Genomic DNA, 25,959 nt, shown 5'->3' on the forward strand with positions numbered 1-25,959 from the left:
TATTTTTACCTATCCACATTTCTTCAATTAGGTTACAAGGAATTAAATACATTTCCTGTACATTACAAAATATTAAGTTGTTTGTATAACATGAAATAAAGACTGCAAACCCTTTCTTTACCTAAGACTTTCACATTAACTGGTTACAATATTGTAACCAGATGGTGACCAGCTCTTTAATATCACATTACTTACGCAGATATTATTTCAGAATCCTGTACAGTCATTCTGAAAAGTACTTTTTCCTCTCATGGCTAACTACCAGGAGGAGCTTATATTCATGAGCTCACCTTGAGTGACAGCTCTTTGAAACGCCTATGCCAAGCAACTAGGATGCAGTGTTGCAGTAAAAATCCCCTCAAGCTAAATTGGTGATGCACAAAACAACTCAAGCGACATTGAAATATATATATATTTATCTCTCCCATTTGGCATGTCCTTTGTGCTGCGTTTCTCAGCAGCGCTGACGGATGTGTTGACTTGACAACTGTCAGAGTTTTGAACGACCCTTCCCCCCACCTTTTGTTCCATGCTGACTGACGACCTAGCTAGCCAGTATCTAGCTAACACCAGACACAGATAAAATGGGAAACCTATAAGTATATTTGCCATAGGTAAATAGGGTAAACTTTTCATTATATTTGCTAACACCCTACAGTAAACATTTGGCACCAGTAGAGTAGCTATCTATCTATATAAACCATGCCCATCTGCAAACACGCCTTAGGTAAGAGTATATATACATTTACCGGTGGATAATTAAAATGGGCTCCCAAGTGGTGCAGTGGTATAAGACACTGCATCTCAGTGTAAGAGGCATCACTGCAGTACCTGGTTCAAATCCAGGCTGCCTCACATCTGGCTGTGATTGGGAGTCCCATAGGGCAGTTCACAATTGGCCCAGGGTAGGCAGTCATTATAAATAAGATTTTGTTCTTAACTGACTTGCCTAGTTAAATAAAGGTTAAATTTAAAAAAGCTCACCTTGTCCCCTTAATAATGAATCAACAGGAGAGGGCCAGTAACTTTATGATCACATTTTATGTAGAAGCAACAGTCATTTTTCATACTTTGATCAGATTTCCTTCAAATATCCTCCAATTTCTTTATGATTCAGTGCTGGCAGTGAACATATAATCATAAAAGAAGAACATATTACCTGGAATGATATTCACGCTCACGGGTGGCCAAAAGAACAAACAAAATCACACCCCTATTAGGCCACACCTCCAGCTCTTCTGGTAGGCTGCTGCTGCTACCTATCTCCCACCGCTAAGCAAAGCGCTTGAGGTGTTGAAAGCAATTTAGAAGCTTTCATCCAACTCAAAAACTGATATTGATCTGTCCAATTATTAATTTGATTTCAGACACAAACGTAATAGAATACGGCGAACGAACCGAAGCTTAATTTTGGATCATACCACTCAGAAAAAGGCACTTCAGATGAACAACAGTGCTGTTCCTCTTTTTACAGTGAGTATTAGAGAAAGAAACTAAGGTGCACTTGACCAACAAAATACAAAAGATTTGCATCAGAGCGTTAGTGTTCGGTTCGATGATTTCTTCAAGAATACTTGGTGGAACATGGCGCTTGGTTCGATTCCCAAGGACCACCCGTACTTAAAATGTATTGGATTTAAAGCGTCTGCTAAATGGTACATTCATATATATTATTACTTTATTGTGACCCGATCTTGGTGATTAAAAGCACCATTCATTCCACTATATTGTGCCAACCTCGCTACCGGTAATTCAGATGTGTGTTTAGGACCTCTGAGCTTGTAGGTCAGAGAGCCCAGAGCAGAGCAGGGACAGTAGGGCTCACTACACTGTCATACTGAACAGTGGCGATGGGATAGTTCAGGTTTACCTAGGTCAACATACCGTCTCCAATTAGCACTAGCATACATGGAGAGAGTAACCAGCGTCACACTACTGTGCCGACCCGAACCATACTGGTCCAGGATACTTTATTTTCAGATTGTCCTTTGCCGCACGTTTCATGTGATAAAGGCATAATGGAAGGATCCTTATGTACTGTAGCCTTGATTATTATGTGATCTCAGTAGGCTGTATTTAACTCTCTCTCTAAAGCCCAGGGACATTTAGACTGTTACAATACTTGTTTCTGTTTCAAGCTACTTGCTAGAAAATATTACATGGTGAACCTGGTCCTCTGTAGCAGCTGGATCGTGAGTTTGATTACCAAAAACCACCCACATGTAAAAACTGTGTGCATGACTCTAGGTCACTTTGGATAAAAGCATCTGCTCAATGGTTTGATTGTTATATATATTATGAACAATATTTGAATGGTTTGAAGGGTTGATTTACAATACTACACTATACCAGTTCCCCTCCTGTATTAAGTGAGGCAGAAACAGTCATGCAAGACATTGCCTTGCCGCGGTTGCTTAACGTACTGTATAGTTGAGACAGAGAAGAAAGCTGCTAATGAAACTCTATCAGTTGTCACATAAGCCTATTCATTCCAGATGAAACCGAACTGGGAGATTAACCCTGTTACGTGAGCCGCAGAAAACATAACGTCTCGATGCCTGCTGGTGCCCCCTCTCCTCGCCTCTCTTCTCCCCCTCCTCCATCCCAGCATCTTCCTCTCCTCCACCTCTTAGTCCTTATCGCTGAAAGAAAAGTGTAGATGAATGCAGGGCAGGCTTCGGCAGAGACAATAGCAACCATCTGGTGGAGTGAGTGAGTGAGTGAGTGAGTGGGTGGGTGGGTGGGTGAGTGAGTGAGTGGGTGAGTGTGTGAGTGGGTGGGTGGGTGAGTGAGTGAATGGGTGCATGCAAGAGTGCAAGGAAGACTTGGACTGGGTCCTAGCTGTTTGCCACCAGTCCTTCTTTTGTCCTTGTACTGGGCACCAACACAGAGACAATGACTAAGGAAGATGAGAGTTCATTCTTTTTCTGTCCTCAGTTTATGCAAACCTGTGCAGCGAGCTGTGAATAATCTGTATTGAGGCGTCAGCATGCTTCAGTTCGGCTGGCGGGTAGCCGAAGTCGGCTAGGCGGACCGAACGAGTGTGCTGGCATACTCCCTTAACAGACATTCGCTTGAAAAACAAGAAAAAGCGTGAAGAGTACTCTTTGTCCATTTTGAGATACCGTAGACAGTATACACTTCCTCAAAATAGTCAGAAGGTAACTCAAGAAATCTGTCAGTAATTTTACGTTTTTGCTGAGATCTTAAGTCGAGCAATTTTACATCTAACTAAGATGTTTGGTGCAGTATTTCTAAATAAGAAAATGTTAATGAAAGCTAGTCGACTCTTGTTGAATGACATCAAAGACTTACTGAAGAATGCCTACTGTTGACCAATCACCGACGAAGGGGCGTAGACTTTGGCAACCGACTTCAGCTTGCCTCAAGAAAACATTTTGTGTGCCCGAACCGAAAAAAAAACATACCAAAGTCCAAAACAAACCAAAACGTCACAAAATGTCGTGATAATCTATGCACGAACTCTTCCAAACTGTTTCGGCTGGGAAGCATGTGGACGCCTTTACAGTACTACACTGCTGTGTCAGATAATAATGTAGAGATATACTGTAGATCTGGTTGATTTAATACATTATTTTCCAGTGCTTAAGAGCGCATAAGGCTTGATGCTGTGGGTACATTGTGCTACTGTTCCTTCTATCCCAGTTTGACATGGCTGATCGTGTGTGTGTGTGTGTGTGTGTGTGTGTGTGTGTGTGTGTGTGTGTGTGTGTGTGTGTGTGTGTGTGTGTGTGTGTGTGTGTGTGTGTGTGTGTGTGTGTGTGTGTGTGTGTGTGTGTGTGCAAATGAAAGAAATATAATTCCTTTGAAGCACTCTGCGTTGTGACATCCTTCCTATGAAGGTGTAAATGGCGTGTGTGTGTTCCTCATGTGTTGTGTGTGCTTTTTTCTACAAAGAGGGCAGCATATTAACTGAAACAAATTAGATTTGGGCGACTATTAAGGAAGCGTGCTGTGAACGTGCAGCCTCTGGAATTAAATGGAATACGTAACACGTTTTTGGGAAAATAATATGCATAGCTTTTCCACAGCTTGACTTAAAGGGCCATTCAGCAGTTGAAACAATAAAAAAGCATTTTCCCCACCACTGTTTTAGTAAAAAGTTGATGGATGGGTCGGGAGAAATGATCTATGGATGTTTACAAACATTGGAGTAAAAAAAGTGTTCTGATGGGGTGTGACAGTTAAACTAAGCTCCTGAGGCATTTGTAAGTTATATTCTTCAAGAATCAATGCATGTTTCAACTGCTGATTGCCCCTTTAATGGGATTTGGAGCGAAAGGGTGAAAATGCAGCATAAATCTGAAATTACCTCGTTCTCTTTACCTGCTCTACTCAACCAGTTATAAAGCGCTTTCCTCAACTGAGATGAAAGGCAAACGGCAGTAGAAAGAACAGCTTGAAAAGCCAATGCTGCCTTTTATTTTCACAGAGCTACTGTAGGTCCACTTTGAAGTATTTAATTCAAGTCAAATTAGATCATTACATTTTTTTTTTTACGAAGGTCAACGCCGAATAAATCAGTTCATTGAAAAAGGGAAAGTGACTCAATTGTGTTCACGGGATAATCTCTGCACTCAGAACCAACGATAAGGCTGTGTCTAGATGCTATAATAAAAGACCTGTGTTTGAACTGGCTGATGACCATCAGGGTTTTGACATGTCTAATCCTGTGTGCACACATTGCAGAGCGCTAGCCCACTGTCTTCCTGACATCCCTAGTTCCGATAATAAACAACCAGTAGACCCGTGTTTCCGCCGGCTGATGACCATCAGGGTTATGCCATTTCCGACCCTTTTGACCATAACGCGCCACCAGACTAGACTGGTGTTTTTGCGCCGTCCAGATGATCTCTGATCCTGTTTGCCCACACCACAGATGGAGCACCGTCACCGTAAGAAGGAGACTCCGGTGCCGGCCAGCACGCACCACCTCTTCGTCCACATGAAGAGTCTGATGAGCTCCAACCTGGGAGAGGAGCTGGAGGTGTTCTTCCACATCTACGACGGCAGGGAGAACAGGCCACTCAGGTAAACGGTGCAACCTCTGTGACTGTATGTCCTGATACTAACACGGGTATACAACTTAGAATGAAACACTGTATTGGCATGCGTTCTCAGTGATGTGCTACTCTCAATATGTTGTTGACTTTGAAGTGTGCGCTCAACGTGTAAATTGTAGTATGTGTGTCTTGCATCTGCTGGCGGCTGCCCCAAATCAAATTCAAAGGGATGAACACATTTTGTGTTGTGTTTTATTGCATTGCATTATATATTTAAGTGGGTAGGGTAAGTAGGGTCTCATGATGTTGTTTTGAAGGGAACAGGATTGACTGACCTCTGACCTTGTGTTGGGGGTCTTTGCAACTAACAATGGAATTACATTTTGAACCAGTTCCGGCGTCTATCAACCAGTCTATCGGTTGTGTTTTTTCCCTTGACCTCCGTTGAGGCTACCACACTTGTAGCCAATCCTATCGGACTGTAACGCTGCGTCACAGTGAGCTGGTGGCATGGTTGAAGTGGGTAAGACCATGTTCCTTTCATCTGACTGGAAACACAAGTCTGTCTCAAAGCCACGTCACTGGGTTTGTTTGCGGTTGGCCGTTGCTGGTGGTTAGTAGTTATGAGGGAGGCACACGGGTGATTATGTGTGAAGGAACACCACACACACGCACTTGGATAGATCCACGTGCACGCGCGTGCCCACACACACACACACACACACACACACACACACACAGTGGCCCGTTGGTGAGAATGTTGTGTGAATTAGCGTCACTGTTTCCTATGAAGTGTTGAGTGCGTCGTGAGTCAAAGGGAGGAAATTCCATTTCAACTCGCAAATGAATCCATTCATCAGAAAAAGAAAAGGAAGTGTGAGAATAGAGGCTCAAGCGTCCTCTTTCTGTACAACAGTGTCTGACGTCTGTACTCTGGTGGCTAACATGATAGAAACTAGGCTGATGGTGATGGGATGAATATTTCAGCATGTGCAACAGAGACGACAAGCCAAGTGTATCTAGTCAACCATTATTCATACACAGTTAGTATTAGGCATCGATAGACTGATGTCCCAGAATTCAATGTTGAGTCTGTTGTCCAGATAACTGTCAATGGATGTTGCACTGTTGTCTCATCCTCCCGGGAGCTTTTCATCCTATAGTTAGTCGCGACACTTCTTCCGCTTGTGAGTGTTGCTGTGACTAATATCACATGAGAGAACACATATTTTCACCTTCTCTGCACAAGGCTGTGTTGATGGCGTGCTTTGTCTGCTTGAACGTGGAGAGTGTGCACAGGGGAATAAGAGCAGGTTCTGAATAAAATACCTACCTGCACAGAGTGCCAGTGGGACTCACTTTAAAAAGGGGCCTATTTAAGTGTGCTCTCTTGGCTCTCTAACTCACAGCTCTGAAGTCCATGATAATGAAGGCAATTCTCACTTTCCCAGCAAGCAACTTTGTCGCAGAGTGTATAATTAGCTTCAACGGTATTATCTTAATTTTCGCTCCAACCAGCTCTCTCTCGCTGTCTTGCTCGCTCTCTCTCTCTCGCGCGCTTTCTTTTAAAAAGCTTGCCACTAAGCACCTGTGCCCGGTAATTGGTCCTTAATTGCATTGCCATGCCGTTTGAAATGCATTAAGAAGTAAGAGTGCTTAGCACTACGTATATCATAGCTGTCGCTCAGTTGCTTGATAAATATAAACGTAACCCCCCGCAAAACATAGTCAGAATCGTTTGAAAGACATTTATGTGATTCTTACCTTGATATAGACTTGATGGAATTGTGCATCTTCTAGCCCAGAGACATAAGAAACACGACGCATCCAACTTATCCCAGCCGACTGTCACGTCATATGAATTCGTTTCTCTCTATGCAAGCAGCACTTTATCTTATCTCGTCTTAACTAATTACTTTCGCCCCCTCTCTCTTTTTCTCTCTCTCTCTCTGGCTGGGGGCTGGGGGAGGGGGGGGGGCTGTTCAGCTGTCTTCCTCCATTGTTCCTCCATTGTCTGGAAGCTCTGAGTGCCCGCTGAGTTCATCGTCTTGCCACCTATGTTGTCTTGAAGGGGAATCTGGCCGCATCCCAAATGGCACCCGCTACTTTTGACGTTGGGCTCTGGTCAAAAAGTAGTGCACTATAAAGGGAATTAGGGTGCCATTTGGGAAGTGAGCTCTGTTGTTTTTTATGGCTGTTTCCAAGGTTTTTTTCCCCCTCTACCTGGCTGACAGCCAGTTAATTAGTCCTTATGGTTGTTGTGTTGGTTCGGGGTTTGACTGGAGCCAGATGGGGGTCCGACCTGCTCTTTCTCGAGGAGAAACCATGCCAGCACCACCAGCTCAGCAGAAGCCCTCATTCAGAGTCAGACATGGCATCTGTGTTATATCTAATAACCCTAGCATGGATGCAGGCGCACACACACACACACACACACACACACACACACACACACACACACACACACACACACACACACACACACACACACACACACACACACACACACACACACACACACACACACACACACACACACACACACACACACACACACACACACACACACACACACACACACACACACACACACACACACACACACACACACACACACACACACACACACACACACTCTGAAGAGTGGGTGACACTGACAAGCCATCCAGACATCGCTCTCTCTCTTTCTCTCTCTCTACTGAGCAGTTCTGTCAACATTCACTCAAGCCCCTCTCTCTCTGCTGTCATAGAAACGAATGGGTTCCCTCTCCTCTTCCACGCTCTGGTCAGTTTTAACAAGACTAGGGATGGATGGATGAGTGGAAATGGGGCACTAGCTGCTGTCTACACAATCATCTATTGTTAGAGCAGCCAGTAAAACAACAGCAGTCTAATGAGAACTGTCACAGATGGTGTAGTGGGGACACATTCACTGATAGCTTGGATGTTGATTGGTATGCTTGTGATTGGTTACAACATTTTTTTTCAATGTGTCCGGGTCAGTGGCGGTTCTAGATTGTATGGCTCCCTGGGAACCCTACCCCCACATATCATCCCCCCCCCCCCCCCTCCCGCCAACACCAAAAAAGCACCATTCTGCACTAACGGTCATTTTTATTCAGACATTGGAACAACACAAATTAATAATCCTAACTGTAACGGTTTTTGTCGTCGGATGAGGAAGAGTAGTCGGACCAAAGCGCAGCGTGGTAAGTGTTCATGTTTTATTATTGAACTGAACACTAATACAAAATAACAAGAGAATAAATTAAACCGAAACAGTCCTGTAAGGTGCAAACACTAAACAGAAAATAACTTCCCACAAAAACCCTGTGGGAAAAAGCTACCTAAGTATGGTTCCCAGTCAGAGACAACGATAGACAGCTGTCCCTGATTGAGAACCATACCCGGCCAAAACAAAAAAATTCAGGAACATAGAATGCCCACCCAAATCACACCCTGACCAAACCAAAATAGAGACATAAAAAGCCAGGGCGTCAGGGCGTGACACTAACCTTTAAAACTATATAAATATAAAAATATATACAAAAGTAAGACTCATAAATATCAAAAAGAAGTAACAAAGACAAATAGAAACAAATATGTGTTGATTTGGCACTTGAGCATCAATACATTACCCGTCCCCCAACACTGTCAACCAAGAGTCAAGACTAAACCAATTCACCTTGGTGGTGTGAAGACTGGTTGTATGTTATTAACGATTTGGCACAAACCAGAAAAAAATGCAACAGTATGTCTGTGAAACTATATATTCACAGTAATATGAATGAATTTATGAGTTTATTTGGTAGCATTTTGTAGTGTGACTGATTTTACTAATTGCATTAGTACTGTACAAAGTTAGAGGTGCGCTATTTGATAGATTCCCCCGCTCCCCCTACCTCAGGCTTCCAGTGGGGAGACCTGAGGTCAACCTAACCCCCCCCCCCCCCCCATCTCGTACTTCTGAGTGGGAAACCTTCCCAGGCAGTAGCCTTCCTAGCTCCCGAAATAGAATCAGGGCGCCCACTCCGACAAGGTTAGTTGACCCACAGTCCCACATGATGACATGATATCATTGACGTGACGTGCAAATGAGCGACAGAAAACCGATCGCGCAAATGTCACCATTCCCAAATCATTTGCACGGGCACCCCGTGCCGCCCCCGGCTAGATCCCACCATGACCGGCAGCCCATGTCGCCTATACCTAAATCCGCTTCTGGTCTGGGTCCTCTATGAGACACTCTCCCGCAGTGTGTGGGCCATATTGTGTGGCTATACGGTAGTCCCTCAGACTGATTCAGACAGTCCATTGTGGAGGGATATCCCGTCTCCTCTTCCCCTGGAGACTCTGTATAGCATGGTTCATTTACCTAGCCTTCAACACACACCAGCCAGGTCATTCTGGCCCACGCTCACGTCTGGATCTCTTTCCTAATGCAATCATCGATAGCGGGGGAGGAACAAATAAATGCTCCGAGCACTGCAGAGGGACTATGTGATGAGTGGGAGAGAGAGAGGGAGGGAGAGAAGCCATTCATTATATTTAAATGAATCTGCTGATAAGCAGTGATATGGTCCCACTAGGGACCTGCTAGTGGCCTGAAGCAACCTGATCAGCAGCCTTGCAGCTGTGTGTGTCGTGGGGCTCAGGGATCTGTATGCACTGGAGCGGCTGGTAATTGGAGGATGAGGTTTCAAAAATGTAGTGTTAATTAGAGATTGGAGCGGGTGGGTGTGAGTGCGTGTGTGTGTGACTCCCATGCTTAATGCATAGGAATCTGTCAATCTCCTGGTTGGCTTGCTGAATTAACAGGCTAGCTAACAGGCTAGCAGGCTAGCTAGTGTAAGGCTATAGCTGTAGCAGCGAGGTTGGAGTTGGCTTGCTGTCCCAGCATTACAAGGCTCTCTCTCTGCTTATCTGAGGGCTGTGAAAGTCACCTAACAGGATTAGCTGGCCGTTGGCAGCGGGATGGGACAAGTATGGCAGGGGATGGTGTATGTGTGTGTGTGTGTGTCCTCTGTCTGACAGTCACTCTCCTCTCTATCCTTTCAGCATGGGAGCATCTGAGGCCAGTTCTGTTATGCTGTAGTTGGTTAAATGCACATTTTGTAGATGTTTTTGGAATTTGTATATACACAATATGTATAATAAGCATGCTATGTACACTACTGTTCAAAAGAATGGGGTCACTTAAAAATGACCTTGTTTTGGAAAGAAAAGCTTTTTTTTTGTCCATTTAAAATAACATCACATTGATCAGAAATACAGTGTAGACATTGTTAATGTTGTAAATGACTATTGTAGCTGAAAACGGCAGATTTTTTTTATGGAATATCTACATAGGCGTACAGAGGCCCATTATAGTAACCATCACTCTTGTGTTCCAATGGCACATTATGTTAGCTAATCCAAGTTTGTCATTTTTAAAGGCTAATTGATTATTAGAAAACCCTTTTGTAATTACATTAGCACAGCTGAAAACTGTTTTTCTGATTAAATTAGCAATAAAACTCTCCTTCTATAGACTAGTTGAGTATCTGGAGCATCAGCATTTGTGGGTTCGATTACAGGCTCAAAATGGCCAGAAACAAATAACTTTCTTCTGAAACTCGTCAGTCTATTTTCTTTCTGAGAAATGAAGGCTATTCCATGCGAGAAATTGCCAAGAAACTGAAGTTCTCGTACAACGCTGTTTACTACTCACTTCACAGAACAGCGCAAACTGTCTCTAACAGAATAGAAAGAGGATTGGGAGGCCCCGGTGCACAAATGAGCAAGAGGACAAGTACATTAGAGTGTCTAGTTTGAGAAACAGACACCTCACAAGTCCTCAACTGGCAGCTTCATTAAATAATACCTGGAAAACACCAGTCTCAACGTCAAGAGTGAAATGGTGACCCCGGGATGCTGGCCTTCTAGGCAGAGTTGCAAAGAAAAAGCCAATACTCAGACTGCCCAAAACAAATAAAAGATTAAGACGGGCAAAAGAACACTGACACTGGAGAGAGGAACTCCTAGAATATGCCAGCATCCCGGAGTCACCTCTTCACTGTTGACGTTGAGACGGGTGTTTTGCGGGTACTATTTAATGAAGGACGGAGGGATTTATCCCTTTTATACCACAGTTACCAGAGAAAACAAAGTTAAAGCAGACATTTACTTCTAGAAATAACATTTTTTTAGTTGATATGTTCTTATTCCTTGTTTGCTAACTAGTTATGGCTAACACAGTCACAACCTCTGCAGCCAGAATTAAAGCTAAATAGCGGCATTTGCGTTTGTTACTTCTATAACAATGAGCTGATGATGCCCAATTTTGCCTGGCAAAGGGCCTTCTCGTCAGGACACGTAACACTGTTCATTACGAGGAGATCACATTGCATATCAAACACTAGGCTAGCAGCTAGCTAAATAGTTTGTTGCTAGCAAACCTTCCAATATGACGGAATAAAAAAGATCAGTTGCTGAAAACAGCTGGTCAAACTAGAAATTTCATGTGGGAGGATATGACAGCATAGCGCCACTTGTGTCATGAAATTCATGTTCATCACTCACCACGTTAGGTTATTCTCCCCAACAATATGTCTCTGCATGAACAAATCAATTGCTAGCTAGCTTAGTTTTTCTTCATTGGACCTGCGTTTACAATGTATCCAGTTTCGGTTCGTGTGCGGTTTAGCTTTCTGTAACTTTGTAGCAAGTACGGTCTTCATATGTAGGTGCATATTGCGACGTTTGCCATTTCACTGCTTTTCTTCCATGATCTATGTTTTTATGAATTCCCCCTTCGTCGCCTTGCCATACTGCAAAATTTCAATGACATTGCAGTGTATCCCCAATGTTATTGCAAAGCGCTTTGCTTTGTGCATTCTAATCTACACTCCGTCATGCTCCTTTCCGTTGGTTGAGAGTCCAAGAACTGGGTTAGTATCGCTCCTGAAGAATTCGCTAAATTCTATGAATATTTCATCTAGTTTGGTAGAAAGGTAGCATCATTTTATTGTGATGTCGGACATGGAATTGAAGAATATTGTTTTTCTGTGTTGCCGGATATGTTGCGTACATGTTGCGTAGAATCTCGTCATGGTGCTATGGCATTAATTCTTCTTCTTCTAGCGTTATTTGCCATAGGGCTCTCTCTCTGTGAATACGGAGGAGCTTACCTCTGGGTTACCTCTTGTTGTACTCTTGTAGACTAATACACTACATCTGCTTGTACTCTAGTACACTACTAGGACACTACATCTGCTTGTACTGTAGTACACTACTCTCGTGTGGGAGACCTGATCTAGTAGCTTGCTCGTTGTTTCGCCAACTCCCCTCCTCTGTCATGTTTACTGTCATCGCCAACATATATTTTATTTATGGCATGACAATGAATAACCTCTCTTCCCCTCTTCTTTCCTATTTTCTCCTCTTTTCTGCTCCTCCAGTGAGAGGTTCTTTGTCAGACTGAATAAGAACGGAGTGCCCAAGTCGCCGGAGAAGACAGAGAGACAGTGCACCCTCTTTGTGGTGAGTACTGAACTTCACTGTGTCTTCTATGCACCCTAGGGGGTATAGAAGTCATAGTCGTTCTGCACATGACACGTTGTCTGTTATTGTATTGAGGATACTACCATCACCCTTTGATTAAAAATGTATGTGTTTTTCTCTCTTCAGGATTTGGGGAGCAGCGATCTCAGAAAAGACGTCTACATTGTTGTTCACATTATGAGAATTGGTAAGTTCCCAGTGCCCCCCCCCCCCCCTTAATTAGTCAAACACTACATTTATATTGCACATATTTAAATACAAATGAACACAGCTCTAACACAGTAATAACATAGTATTGCAGTAATTATAGTTAAGTGGTAACACTCTCTAATATAGTAACTACAGAGCACTGATGTACAGACATTGACTGTGTTGTCGTTGTGTTGGTTGCAGGGCGGATGGGCGCTGGGGAGAAGAAGAACCTGTGTAGTATCCAGTACAGACGGCCCTTTGGCTGTGCTGTGGTCAGTATCGCAGACCTTCTCACGGCAGACTCTAAAGACGACCACCTACTGAAGGTTTACGCGTGAGTCACCTTCCATCATATCGAAAGAGCATTTGTACACAGAAGCCACAACTCACAATACACTTCAGTGCCCTCTCACAGACAATGAAATCATGTAGCAGATACATCGTTCAGCTTTCACAGTGGACGGATTGTGGGGCAACAGTGTTGACCAGCTTACACACACACACACACACACACACACACACACACACACACACACACACACACACACACACACACACACACACACACACACACACACACACACACACACACACACACACACACACACACACAGACAGACACACAGACACACACACACACACAGACAGACACACAGACACACACACACACACACACAAACACACAGACACACACACAGACACACACACACACACACACGGGTACTATTACAGCACTCTAGATACATACCCAAGGGATGATTGAAAAAGCCGTTATGGACACAGTAATGGTTTGACCTACATAGGGGCTGAAATGGGTGGACAATAGGCCTATAGTACCTAGCCCAGAGTTTTGACGCTTCTCTACCTCTGTGTTTCATTGGATTTATATTATAAAGTTGAGGAATGTTATTGGGCTAGTGTTATCTCGTTGACCCAAATCATGCATGACACACCACGGTTTGCCTTTGTGTTCCAGATGTACCACGGAAAGCGAGTGGTATCAAATCCACGAGAACATCATCAGAAAGGTCAACTCCAGATACAACCTATCAGGTTCCAACACGGGTAAGGAACAACCTCCCTTTTGTATTTCTCACCTCACAACTAGCGGAAATGTTATACCTCTGAAATTCTGCCGAACTGAAAATCCACGAGATGCGATGGATGGGAGTTTAATGGGAAGCCGATTTGCTCTCTGCTGTACAGTTCCACTGTAGCTGGGTGTGTACCACGCTGCTCGGCACAGCTCAATATGCATTGAACTGATATAAATAGCAATCCCCTCCATATGAAACTGACTGTCTGCCGTTCTCCCTAGCAACAGGTTGATGGATAGGAGGAGAACATTAGGTTTAGGCTGTGAGAGGAAATTGCAAATCGGATGGAAAGAAAGTGGATGGAAGATGGTTGAAGACATGAATGAACCTCTTCTCAAATAGGCCTAAATTATATTGTGTGTGTGTATACTTGTCTGTGCGTGCATGCGTACGTGCGTGTGTGAGTCGTCAATGGTTCATTTCAATAGCTACCTCGGCTTATTCTTATATAGCTTGTTTACAACAATAAGATTAGTAGCTAACTGGCCTCTATTCACCCCACAAAACACTGGGAAGTTTTGTAGGATTTGGATCTCCATCAACCGAGTCTATCTCACAGACAGATCTGCAAGTCTGCTCCTATTTCATCCACAGCGCCTCAAAAGACCAGCAGTAATTGCATGAGGTGCAGTCACAACTCTGGGATTTTAATAAGCTGGTAGTGGAGGGAGCAGCAGCAACACAGTAATTATGATGACTGACAAAGTCATTTAGCATACTGCGCTATCCGCTGCGAATTTACATGACGTTTTCACCTGAGAGTTAATAACAATAATGAATAATAATGGTTGTCTGTTCTGAAATGTTTTAAACGTGTATTCTTCCATATATAGACACATCCTGTGTGTTTTAATCAAATCAACTATATGCATTGAGCTTGTCTGATGCTTTAAGCGAACTGTTTGATTAAATAATTAAAGACACACAAATGACTAGAGGGAGTCCGACCGCAATTGATTTGAGTGTGCAGTGCCTGGCTCAGACTTGCTGCGCTGTGTTAAAAAAAAGAGAGACTGCGAGTGACTGTGTGAATCGCACACCCGTTGTCTCTCTCTCCTCCCTGCTGCAGCGACCACCACAGAACATCTACAGTGTGTATCGCGCTGTCCGTGTTGCTGAATCTGCAACATAATTACAGCCATTTCTGACTGAAAAGTATTGTTTTACCAAAAGAACATTCCCAATTCCCTCAGCCCTTGATCCCTTTAGTGAAATGTGTGCATCACATGCACGTGACCAATAGGGTCTGACCTATAGCATATCAGAATCACATCAATAAGTAGGTTTGTACAAACTCTGAACACTGTAACACATGGCAAATCAAATCGAATCAAATTGTATTGGTCACATACACATGGTTAGCAGATGTTAATGCGAGTGTAGCGAAATGCTTGTGCTTCTAGTTTCGACCGTGCAGTAATATTTAACCTCCCTAGGGTACGTGGGACGCTAGCGTCCCATCTGGCCAACATTCAGTGAGATTGCAGAGCGCCATATTCAAATACAGAAATGCTCATGATAAAAATTCAGAAAATAAAACATATTTTACATAGGTTTAAAGATTAACTTCTTGTTAAACCAACCACAGTGTCATATTTATAAAATGCTTTTCGGCGAAAGCATGCCTAGCCCAGAACATAGCCCAGTTGACAAATTATTACAAACATTAACCAGCCAAGCAGAAGCATTACAAAACTCAGAAATAGAGATAAAATTAATCCCTTACCTTTGATGATATTCATATGGTGGCAATCAGAAGACATTCATTTACTCAATAAATGTTCCTTTTGTTTGATGAAGTCTCTTTATATCCAAAAACCTCAGTTTTGTTAGCGCATTTTCTTGAGTAATCCACAGGCTCAAACGCAGTCAAAACAATCAGGCATTGTTTAAAGTGACGAGGGATACATTTATTACATCCAATTTTTTATTATTGAGATGGCTAGAGATTTGAGTCAATATGTTGGCAGCAGCCACTCAATGTTAGTGATGGCTGTTTAACAGTCTGATGGCCTTGAGATAGAAGCTGTTTTTCAGTCTCTCGGTCCCAGCTTTGATGCACCTTTACTGACCTCGCCTTCTGGATGATAGCGGGGTGAACAGGCAGTGGCTCGGGTGGTTGTTATCCTTAATGAACTTTTTGGCCTTCCTGTGACATCGGGTGCTGTAGGTGTCCTGGAGGGCAGGTAGTTTGCCCTCGGTGATGCTTTGTGCAGACCTCACTACCCTCTGGAGAGCCTTACGGTTGAGGGCGGAGCAGTTGCCGTACCAGGCGGTGATACATCCCGACAGGATGCTCTCGATTGTGCATCTGTAAAAGTTTGTGAGTGTTTTTGGTGACAAGCCAAATTTCTTCAGCCTCCTGAGATTGAAGAATACACTGTTGTTGATGCGCTGTTGCACCTTCTTCACCACGCTGTCTGTGTGGGTAGACCATTTCAATTTGTTCGTGATGTGTACGCCGAGGAACAAAAAACTTTCCACCTTCTCCGCTACTGTCCCGTCAATGTGGATAGGGGGCTGCTCCCTCTGCTGTTTTCTGAAGTCCATGATCATCTCCTTTTGTTTTTTTGATGTTGAGTATGAGGTTATTTTCCTGACAACACACTCCAACGGCCCTCACTTCCTCCCTGTAGGCTGTCTCGTCGTTATTGGTAATCAAGCCTACCACTGTAATGTGATCTGCAAACTTGATGATTGAGTTGGAGGTGTGCATGGCCACGCAGTCGTGGGTGAACAGGGAGTACAGGAGAGGGCTGAGAACGCACCCTTGTGGGGCCCCAGTGTTGAGAATCAGCGGGGTGGAGATGTTGTTTCCTACCCTCACCACCTGGGGGCAGCCTTGCGAGGGTTAACACGTTTAAATGTTTTACTCACGTTGGCCGTGGTGAAGGAGAGCCCGCATGTTTTGGTAGCGGGTCATGTCAGTGGCACTTTATTGTCCTCAAAGAGAGCAAAGATGTTTTTTCATTTGTCTCGGAACAAGACATCGGTGTCAGCGACGGGACTGGTTTTGTTTTTGTAATCCGCGTGACAGCAATATGGATGCAGTGGTCTGACAAATATGGAGTAAGCGCTGCATGCATATTGTGCGTGCTAAACAGGTGCTGTTAGATTACAATATACTTATTTTTTAACAGTTTGGAACAATGCTAACAGCACTAAATAAATTATAATTATAAATTATAGCATTTTTTGTAAACGCTTTATTTACAGCAAAGACTAAAAACTGTCGCATTTATTTTATTTGTGATGGTTTAGGCTTATTTATTGTTTACGCAAATTATTCAGTGGTCGCTTTGTTATTGTTTTTTTTTAAACTAAAATGCTTGATTTCACTTCAAATCACGAATGACTGGTATGCTGTGTGATAACATAAACGAATAAAGGATCGATTGATACAGTAGCCTATATACGTATTGAAATATAGGCCTCAGTAAGTTATGGTAATAAGACTAAACATAATGAGCTCTTAGGCCTACAGCATGATGGAAGTTACACCAGGCTGCTATGGTAAGCCTTCTAATGATAACGACATTACTTATTATAATGATGATATTAATAATAATAGTAATAATAACACGAAGAAGGAGAACAAGGAAAAAAGAGGGTTATTATTATTAAAAAATATAATTTCTAGGACAATTTGGAACAGTGTAAACAACACTAAAGAAATTATAAATAATACCAGAGAGGCTGTTCTAATGGAAAAAAGTGTAAAGCTTTTATTACAGCATAGCAAAGATTAAAAACAGCCATGAAATTGTTTATCCAACATGTGGTTGCTAGACTATTAAACAAACACTCAAACAGGCAAACAGAAGCAGGATCTGCCTCTCACTGTCAACTGTGTTTATTTTCAGCAAACTTAACATGTGTAAGTATTTGTATGAACATAACAAGATTCTACAACGGAGACATAAACTGAACAAGTTCCACAGACATGTGACTAACAGAAATTGAATAATGTGTCCCTGAATAAAGTGGGGGGGGGGGTCAAAATCTAAAGTAACAGTCAGTATCTGGTGTGGCCACCAGCTGCATTAAGTACTGCAGCGTATCTCCTCCTCATGGACTGTACCAGATTTGCCAGTTCTTGCTGTGAGATGTTACTCTTCTACCAAGGCACCTGCAAGTTCCCGGACATTTCAAGTGGGAATGGCCCTAGCCCTCACCCTCCGATCCAACAGACGTGCTCAATGGGATTGACATCCGGGCTCTTCGCTGGCCATGGCAGAACACTGACATTCCTGTCTTGCAGGAAATCACACACAGAACGAGCAGTATGGCTGGTGGCATTGTCATGCTGGAGAGGTCATGTCAGGATGAGCCTGCAGGAAGGGTACCACATGGGGGAGGAGGATGTCTTCCCTGTTATGCACAGCATTGAGATTGCATGCAGTGACAACAAGCTCAGTCCGATGATGCTGTGACACACCGCCCCAGACCGATCGACCCTCCACCTCCAAATCGATCCCGTTCCAGAGTACAGGCCTCGGTGTAATGCTCATTCCTTTGACGATAAACGCGAATCCGACCATCACCCCTGGTGAGACAAAACCCAGACTCGTCAGAGAAGAGAACTTTTTGCTAGTCCTGTTCGGTCTAGCGATGGTGTGTTTGTGCCCATAGGCGACGTTGTTGCCGGTGATGTCTGGTGAGGACCTGCCTTACAACAGGCCTACAAGCCCTCAGTCCAGCCTCTCTCAGCCTATTGCGGACAGTCTGAGCACTGATGGAGGGATTGTGCGTTCCTGGTGTAACTCGGGCAGTTGTTGTTGCCATCCTGTACCTGTCTCGCAGGTGTGATGTTCCTATGTACCGATCCTGTACAGGTGTTGTTACACGTGGTCTGCCACTGCGAGGACGATCAGCTGTCCGCCCTGTCTCCCTGTAGCGCTGTCTTAGGCGTCTCTCAGTACGGACATTGCAATTTATTGCCCTGGCCACATCTGCAGTCCTCATGCTTCCTTGCAGCATGCCTAAGGCACGTTCACGCAGATGAGCAGGGACCCTGGGCATCTTTCTTCTTTTTTTTTTCAGAGTCAGTAGAAAGACCTCTTTATAGTGTCCTATGTTTTCATAACTGTGACCTTAATTGCCTACCACCTGCAAGCTGTTAGTGTCTTAATGACCAATCCATAGGTGCATTAATTGTTTATGGTTCATTGAACAAGCATGGGAAACAGTGTTTAAACCCTTTCCATTGAAGATCTGTGAGGTTATTTGGATTTTTACGAATTATCTTTGAAAGACAGGGTCCTAAAAAAGGGATGTTTCTTTGTTTACTCAGTTTATATGGATGATTTATTAAGCAAGGCACATTTAACAGTTAGGCTATTGATTATAGACCTAATTAAGTTGGCGTTCGCTCTCTCCTCACTTTTCTTAGACAATTTAAGCAAAGTCTGTTTTCTTGTCTCCTAACTCCGCTGCTGCCTCTGCCGCATTGTTCTCAACACCAATATGTTGGTTAACTTTGCTATTATGCTTTGCTATTAGAAACGGAAATGCGCCAATTCAACAGCGCACTGATGTGTTTCAGAACCTCGGACAGCGACCACTACCCAACGCGGGAGAAAGCACTTTTATTATAAAATAATATCATTTTTATTTGTTTTGCACCATTGTTCTTACATAATATAACCATATACAATTTCAGGACCATATCTTAGACTGATGGACTGTGCCATCCCAACGGCCTCCACAGTGGATTAGTCCACTCAGACAGGTGTCTTGTGCACCATGATATATATATTTTTTTCTACAGCTCGAGTAAAGACATTTTGGTCGACCAACAGCCTATCGACCAAACAATCGGCCGGTCGACTAAATGGAGTCAGCCCTAATAGCCCGGCGCCAGTTAAAATCCCAAATGAAAGTTTGGCTTTGGAATAAATTAAGATGTTATTTGCTCAGTTGAATTGATAAGCGAGAAATTGGAATTAATTCCCTGACAAAAGTGAACTGGGGAATGATGCTAAGTAGGAGAACAATATCCTTACAGAGATACACTTTAATCAACCGTTTACCGCACTCTCTCTGACTCGATGGAGTTAAATGAATAAGTTCTATAAGAGGATGTTATTATCCTTACATCATATGCATATTGCAGTAGTATCTAGTAGTCTGTTATGTTGCTGTTGATACCAGAGAAGACATGCATATTTGATGTTAACTAAGAGGATGGGGATTCAGAATGCTTTTAAGATGTGTTGATTTTTCAGGAGGGTGCAGAAGGGTTTAGGCGGTTTAGACATTGAGGTTATTTGTGGCAGTTTCCATGCAGGATGAAATGGTCCAATAACACTTCAGTGTTCAGCTCTGCTCTATTTAGAACCTTTTGGTTACTGGCCCAACGCTCTTAACCGCCGGGCTACCTGCCACCCCGACACTTATCATGGTGTTTCTACACTGAGTGCTTCTCTTTCCATGACAGGGACTGAAACCAGGCGAAAGCTACGATCCCTTATTCATGTCACTTGTTAAATCCACTTCAATCAGTGTAGATGAAGGGGAGGAGACGGGTTAAACCCTAGAACCGCTGGGCCTCGAGGGACCCAGTTCAACCTAAAGAGCGGTCATTCTGACTGCAACGTTCTAACAGTGGAATTCATATATTTCATATATGCCATCGCAAAAATAATCATTTGGTTGTGTTTATGAAGGCCTTGGGTGACATGAGAATATGATTAGTATTTTATTTCAACTAACACGGTAGTACTTTCATTAGTTTATGTAATGTAGGCTATATGTAAAACAGAAAGCATCTGTATTGGAACATGGAAGTAGCCTTTTTATTATATGGACAAAATAAAAAATAACCCAACCACCAAGACGCACAGTCAAATGATGAAAACGCAGCCTAAGCATCATTATCAGCGCCAAGTGACCTTGATAAATAGTGAAACTCTGCAAAAAAAAGCTACGAAGGCCTCATAATGAATATGAGTGTGAATATAACAGCAGTCAAAAATAATCAATTATTGTCAGCTCGTGTTTGTGTGCGTCTTCACGCAATGGCATTCGTTGGATTTAGTTTGTTGTCCCTTGTCCTAACAGTTGACACAATTTTTTTTACTTTCAATAGCTTGACACACTTTGACCTTTGTTTGGTTGTAGTCTCCTATTGTCTCTTTGTGTCTTGTACCACAACAGTTGTGCATCTGCCTTATTTTGGGCAGAGGGAGGGATCTCCTGGCTCACTTTAGTCATGGTGCCGGCCAGGACTTGTTTTCTTTGCAAGCAACTTGTTCGCTAATTAAAGTGAAGTGAAGCAATTGTCCATGGGGACATTTTTTTGCCTGCTTCCCAAAGTGGATATTTTCCACGATATTGAAAGCCATTCAGCATGTACAACTACGCTCACTGTGTAGCCTGTTCCAAGTGGGCCAGAGGAGACTGATAAGACAGCTTTGATTGGGTGAACTGATATCGGTAACATACCATTTTAAGATTAGGCCTATAATTAGAATGGATCAAAACAATAGAATGACCCGCCCTGTTCTTCATTCACAGTCGGTGTTTACGTCGCGATGTGTCGTTCTCGTCCTCTTGCTCGTCAACTCACCCATTCTCCCCATTTCTCCCCACACGCACGTCGCGTCACATCACATGTGGTGGAATTATTTTGAAATGCAAATTTGTTCTGACCCTGGCCTCTTAAGTTGTGTTAATCAGAAGCTCCGGCGGCTTGCCATCGAATGCCTTCCAGGTGGCGTCGTCAATCATACTCAGTGCTGGATCAAGCTTCCCCTTTCCTGTTTCACAGCCGCTGAAAAGTGAAACGGGGACAGTTCAAACTGCATCACAGTAAAGCTGTGTGCGTTTCGTCTGAATGATGATGAATGCAATATGGATTGATACAGCAGTTGCTGATGAATTATGTCAAACCAGTGATGTTTGGCTCATTGAGGAGCGAGGGCACATTCATTAATTATGATTCGGCATAAAACTTTGACAGAGCCACAGTGTACGGAGTAGTTCCACGGAAACCCTGCATGTGAAAACCTTTTTTAGTAACAGCATGTTGAGTCATTCCCGAAGAGGTAGAAATGCTGACTTCTACAGAACAAACCCCATTACATTTCACTTGGATTTACTTGACTGAGAACACTCGTTTCCACCTGCTAATTCTGTGTATTTAAAGCCATCCCACCATTCCTACTGTACAGGTATGTATCCGCTTCATTTCAATATCAACTCCAAACCCCTTACACGTTCTGCTGTATTGCAGGAGGCTACTATACGACTGCACTACAAGACAATCAGTTGAGCCTCTCAGCCCTGTAGCCAGGTGACTGCACGCCTCCACTCTCTTCTCCACAGGTCCTGCCCTTATAAATCATTGATGCAGGAGACGGTGGAATAACTTGCATAATTAAAGGCCTTAAATTCATTAGTCTGGTTGTCAGGGGAACAATTAAAATGAGCGGTGGTGTGCGGTGCTGTGCTGCGTAGCGGGGCTCGCTGTGTAGAGCTTCCAAACTGCCGACCAAAACCAGCCATGGAGAAATATTAGCTAGCTGCTGGCCAATTTACAGGGAGAGACGAATGAAGAAAATATGAGAAAATCTGAAGCAGAGGAACGAGCGAAATGATATTGGTTTGAATAATCATAGAGAGAGGATGAGAGGGAGTGAGAAGAGAGAGAAAGATTAAGCAGGAATAGAGATATGGAGAGAGAGAGAGAGGGAGAGAGAGAGAGAGAGAGAGAGAGAGAGAGATGGAGAGAGAGAGAGAGACAGAGAGAGAGAGACACAGAGAGAGAGAGAGCGAGAGAGAGAGAGATACAGAGAGAGAGAGACAGAGAGAGAGATACAGAGAGAGAGAGAGAGAGAGATGGAGAGAGAGAGAGACAGAGAGAGAGAGGGTGCGGAGTCAGCAAAAGTGACAGAGAATGAGGCTCCGCAATGGGCAGAAGCAGCACAAGGCTGTGTGTTGTTGTTGTTGAACAGCGGAAATGCTCCATCCTGTTGCTCCCTGTGCTCCTTGTGTTAAGTTGGTGAAAAGCCAGTGAGGAGGACAGAGGGGAGAGAGTGTCAAAGTGGTGGCAGGCAGGCTGGCAGCCCTGAATACTCTTGTGTGTTACTGTGTAGAATAGCAATGAAGCAGGGGTTTGCCTAATTGTGGCCCTGGAGTGGCTGTGAGGCTGTGCTGTGCCATGGGCTTCATCCACATGAAAGGGAGGGCAAGGCGGACATGCCCCAAGCACTGTGGAATCTCCCCCCAAACTTAATGGGTTTCTCGTCTTAGATTATTGATCAAGCCTTGACTGTGCCATGTTAAAACATAACGTTACTGTGGAAGGATTTCAGTGTTGTTACAAGACTGCTGCCTCTGTATTCCTGTGGTTTGAGCTGTGACAGGCGAATCTGTTCGAGGAATGTGTGTGTGTGTGTGTGTGTGTGTGTGTGTGTGTGTGTGTGTGTGTGTGTATTGTAGTTTGGGGGAATTAAACCCTTGCCATCTTGGGCCACAAAGTGCCGTAGCTTCTCCTTTTAGCAGGCCGGCGAAATATGTACCAGTTTCTAAACTCAAGAATATATTGACCTGAAACATTTCAGAATGACAGGATCAGTGGTCTGGTTGACCAAAAGCCTTTTCCACTTCCTTGAAAACCGGAGCAATATCTAGCATGGCATCAAGGAAATATGGAACGATATGAACATGGAAAAATACTGAAAATAGAAGCAGGGGTTTTATTCCAAGGCCACAGTCTGCCATTGTACATCTATTGGTTGTTTTCCAATATATTAGATGGAGACGACACCGTTGCTTTCTCTTTATAATTTATTCTTAAAGCATACCGTAGTCTGACTCATGGTGTGTGTGTGTGTGTGTGTGTGTGTGTGTGTGTGTGTGTGTGTGTGTGTGTGTGTGTGTGTGTGTGTGTGTGTGTGTGTGTGTGTGTGTGTGTGTGTGTGTGTGTGTGTGTGTGTGTGCGTGCGTGCGTGTGTGTGTGTGTGTGTGTGCACGTGAGTCACATCTTACTACATGTCAAGTATTCAAGATGCGTCACTTTAGTTCTAAACATTTGTGTGGGCTTCTTCTGTTCCCAGGCCTGGCTGTATCTCTCCAGTTGCTGCACGGGGACATTGAACAGCTGAGGAGAGAGTACATGGTGTTGTTCACCAGAGGAGTGTCCATCACCAAGAAACTGGGCTTCTCTGACATCATCATGCCAGGTAAGAAACCACCCACGCAGCTAACCTCTTCTTTGGTCAAAACATAACGACGTCTGTACTGCACTGCTTTTGTAGGTAAATCGTGTCCAATGTACACCACCGGCTTCACGGAAATGGTTCGCTACCACAGACGGCGAGTCACGTGGCCTGCTATAGTAGGCAGACAGGCATCGAGGCATTCAGTTACTGATCGATTGAACGTTAGAACGGGCAAAACAAGTGACCTAAGCTGCTTTGAGCGTTGTACGGACGTCGGTGCCAGGCGCGCCAAAGCCAGTATCTCAGAAACGGCCGCCCTCCTGGGCTTTTCACGCACAACGGTGTCTAAGGTTTACAGAGAATGGTGCGACAAACAAAAAACAGTCAGCGGCAGTCCTGTGGGCATAAACAGCTTGTTGATGAAGGAGGTCGAAGGAGAATTGTAAGAATTGTGCAAGCTAACAGGAGGGCCACAAACCGACAAATAACGGCACCGTACAACAGTGGTGTGCAGAACGGCATCTCTGAACTTTTCCTGGAAAAAGGTTAGGTCCGTTGATAACAATTGAGCAACAATTGAATGCCAGGCCTAATAAACTGTCTGGTGAGTGTGTATTGGCATGAATGACTGTACACAGTAAATTGTACAGTAAAACTTACTTGCAAAACAGACAAAGCCATTGTTTGAAAGAAGAAAAAAAGTGATGTGAACGTACATTCACATAAAAAGAAACCGATTGCTGTGTGTCCCCTAGTGTTTTGCCATCTACAGCAGCTCAAGATTTATATTCACAATCTTTGTCAGAGTCTGCTCCCACTTTCACTGTGCCCCTGGGCTAGGGATTTTAGTGTGTGTACGCTCCTGTAGGCAAAGGATTATAGTCAAGTCTCTCCAGGCTGTGTGTGTGTGTGTGAGAGAGAGAGTCAATCTCTCTGGGTTGAGTTGAACCCTGGAAGCCATTAGATAGAGATGTGGAGAGCTATTTGCGCACACACACACACACACACACACACACACACACACACACACACACACACACACACACACACACACACACACACACACACACACACACACACACACACACACACACACACACACACACGCGCACACAGGGGCTGGAAGAAGACAACTTCCTCTTGTTTCCTTTCTGTGGCTAACTATTCTCTGAAGTGGATACGGACCTGTCTTCTCTCGTGCAGATGTTACCTTGCTGCATTGTGCTACCTCTCCAAAAAACGTTATTTATATAAAACGTGTACCACTACTTCTCGGCTATCTCCTTCCCAAGACTGCACTTCAAAGGCTGCCTTTGAGCGTATACATGTGTCCTTTCCCGTAATTATTCTCTAGGCTGTGAAGTTAGACAGACCTCCTCAGGAGTGTTTTCATACGAGGCAGCTACTAGCTACTCTTGAATGTCTGTGTGTGTGTGTGTGTGTGTGTGTACACATGTCTCAGTACAGGTTGAACACTTCACTGGCTCAGATAGTATTGTGTTGCTGTACCCAACTGAACTAACACTTCCCACCAGCTCAGAATGTAAGTGGGGGATGTAATTCTCCTTATCTCACAAAGTAAATGAAGAGCGCCTGGTTTAACTGTCACACCTTGTGGTCCGGGGTACCGGGTGAGGAGGTAATAGAATAGCACATGAATGTGTTAACACTAGATGACTGTGTGTGTAGCAGCCGTGTCACCCGTCTGACTCATACTGCAGGAAGCACCTGGCGTCTTGAATGCTATAGTCGCTTCGCCGTACTGTGACCATACATCCACTCTACTTCCAGAGCCCCACACACTCCTGAAAGTGGAGGCGCAAGTGAAAACCAAGCACGTTGATATATTTTTAATATTTGACATGTTATTGTCAGCTATACAAAGTATGCAGGGAGGGTGCTGCTATACGCCTTTTGCCAGCCGTTGGGATGTCGATG

The 25,959-nt window shown here is 43.8% G+C and overlaps 1 protein-coding gene across 4 annotated transcripts in view; it reads left to right on the plus strand.

Moving 5' to 3' along the window:
- Nucleotides 1-25,959, plus strand: part of LOC135515992 (dedicator of cytokinesis protein 4-like) — a 137,720-nt gene that overhangs the window by 51,139 nt on the left and 60,622 nt on the right. For all 4 annotated transcript variants that reach the window (XM_064939909.1, XM_064939913.1, XM_064939912.1 and 1 more), the window contains exons 8-13: nt 4,901-5,052; nt 12,464-12,545; nt 12,693-12,753; nt 12,960-13,092; nt 13,735-13,823; nt 23,917-24,042. In XM_064939909.1, coding sequence (XP_064795981.1) covers nt 4,901-5,052; nt 12,464-12,545; nt 12,693-12,753; nt 12,960-13,092; nt 13,735-13,823; nt 23,917-24,042 — 643 coding nt within the window. The remainder of the gene's footprint in view (nt 1-4,900; nt 5,053-12,463; nt 12,546-12,692; nt 12,754-12,959; nt 13,093-13,734; nt 13,824-23,916; nt 24,043-25,959) is intronic.

The sequence above is a fragment of the Oncorhynchus masou genome, chromosome 27 (assembly GCF_036934945.1).
Source record: "Oncorhynchus masou masou isolate Uvic2021 chromosome 27, UVic_Omas_1.1, whole genome shotgun sequence".
Taxonomy (NCBI): domain Eukaryota; kingdom Metazoa; phylum Chordata; class Actinopteri; order Salmoniformes; family Salmonidae; genus Oncorhynchus; species Oncorhynchus masou.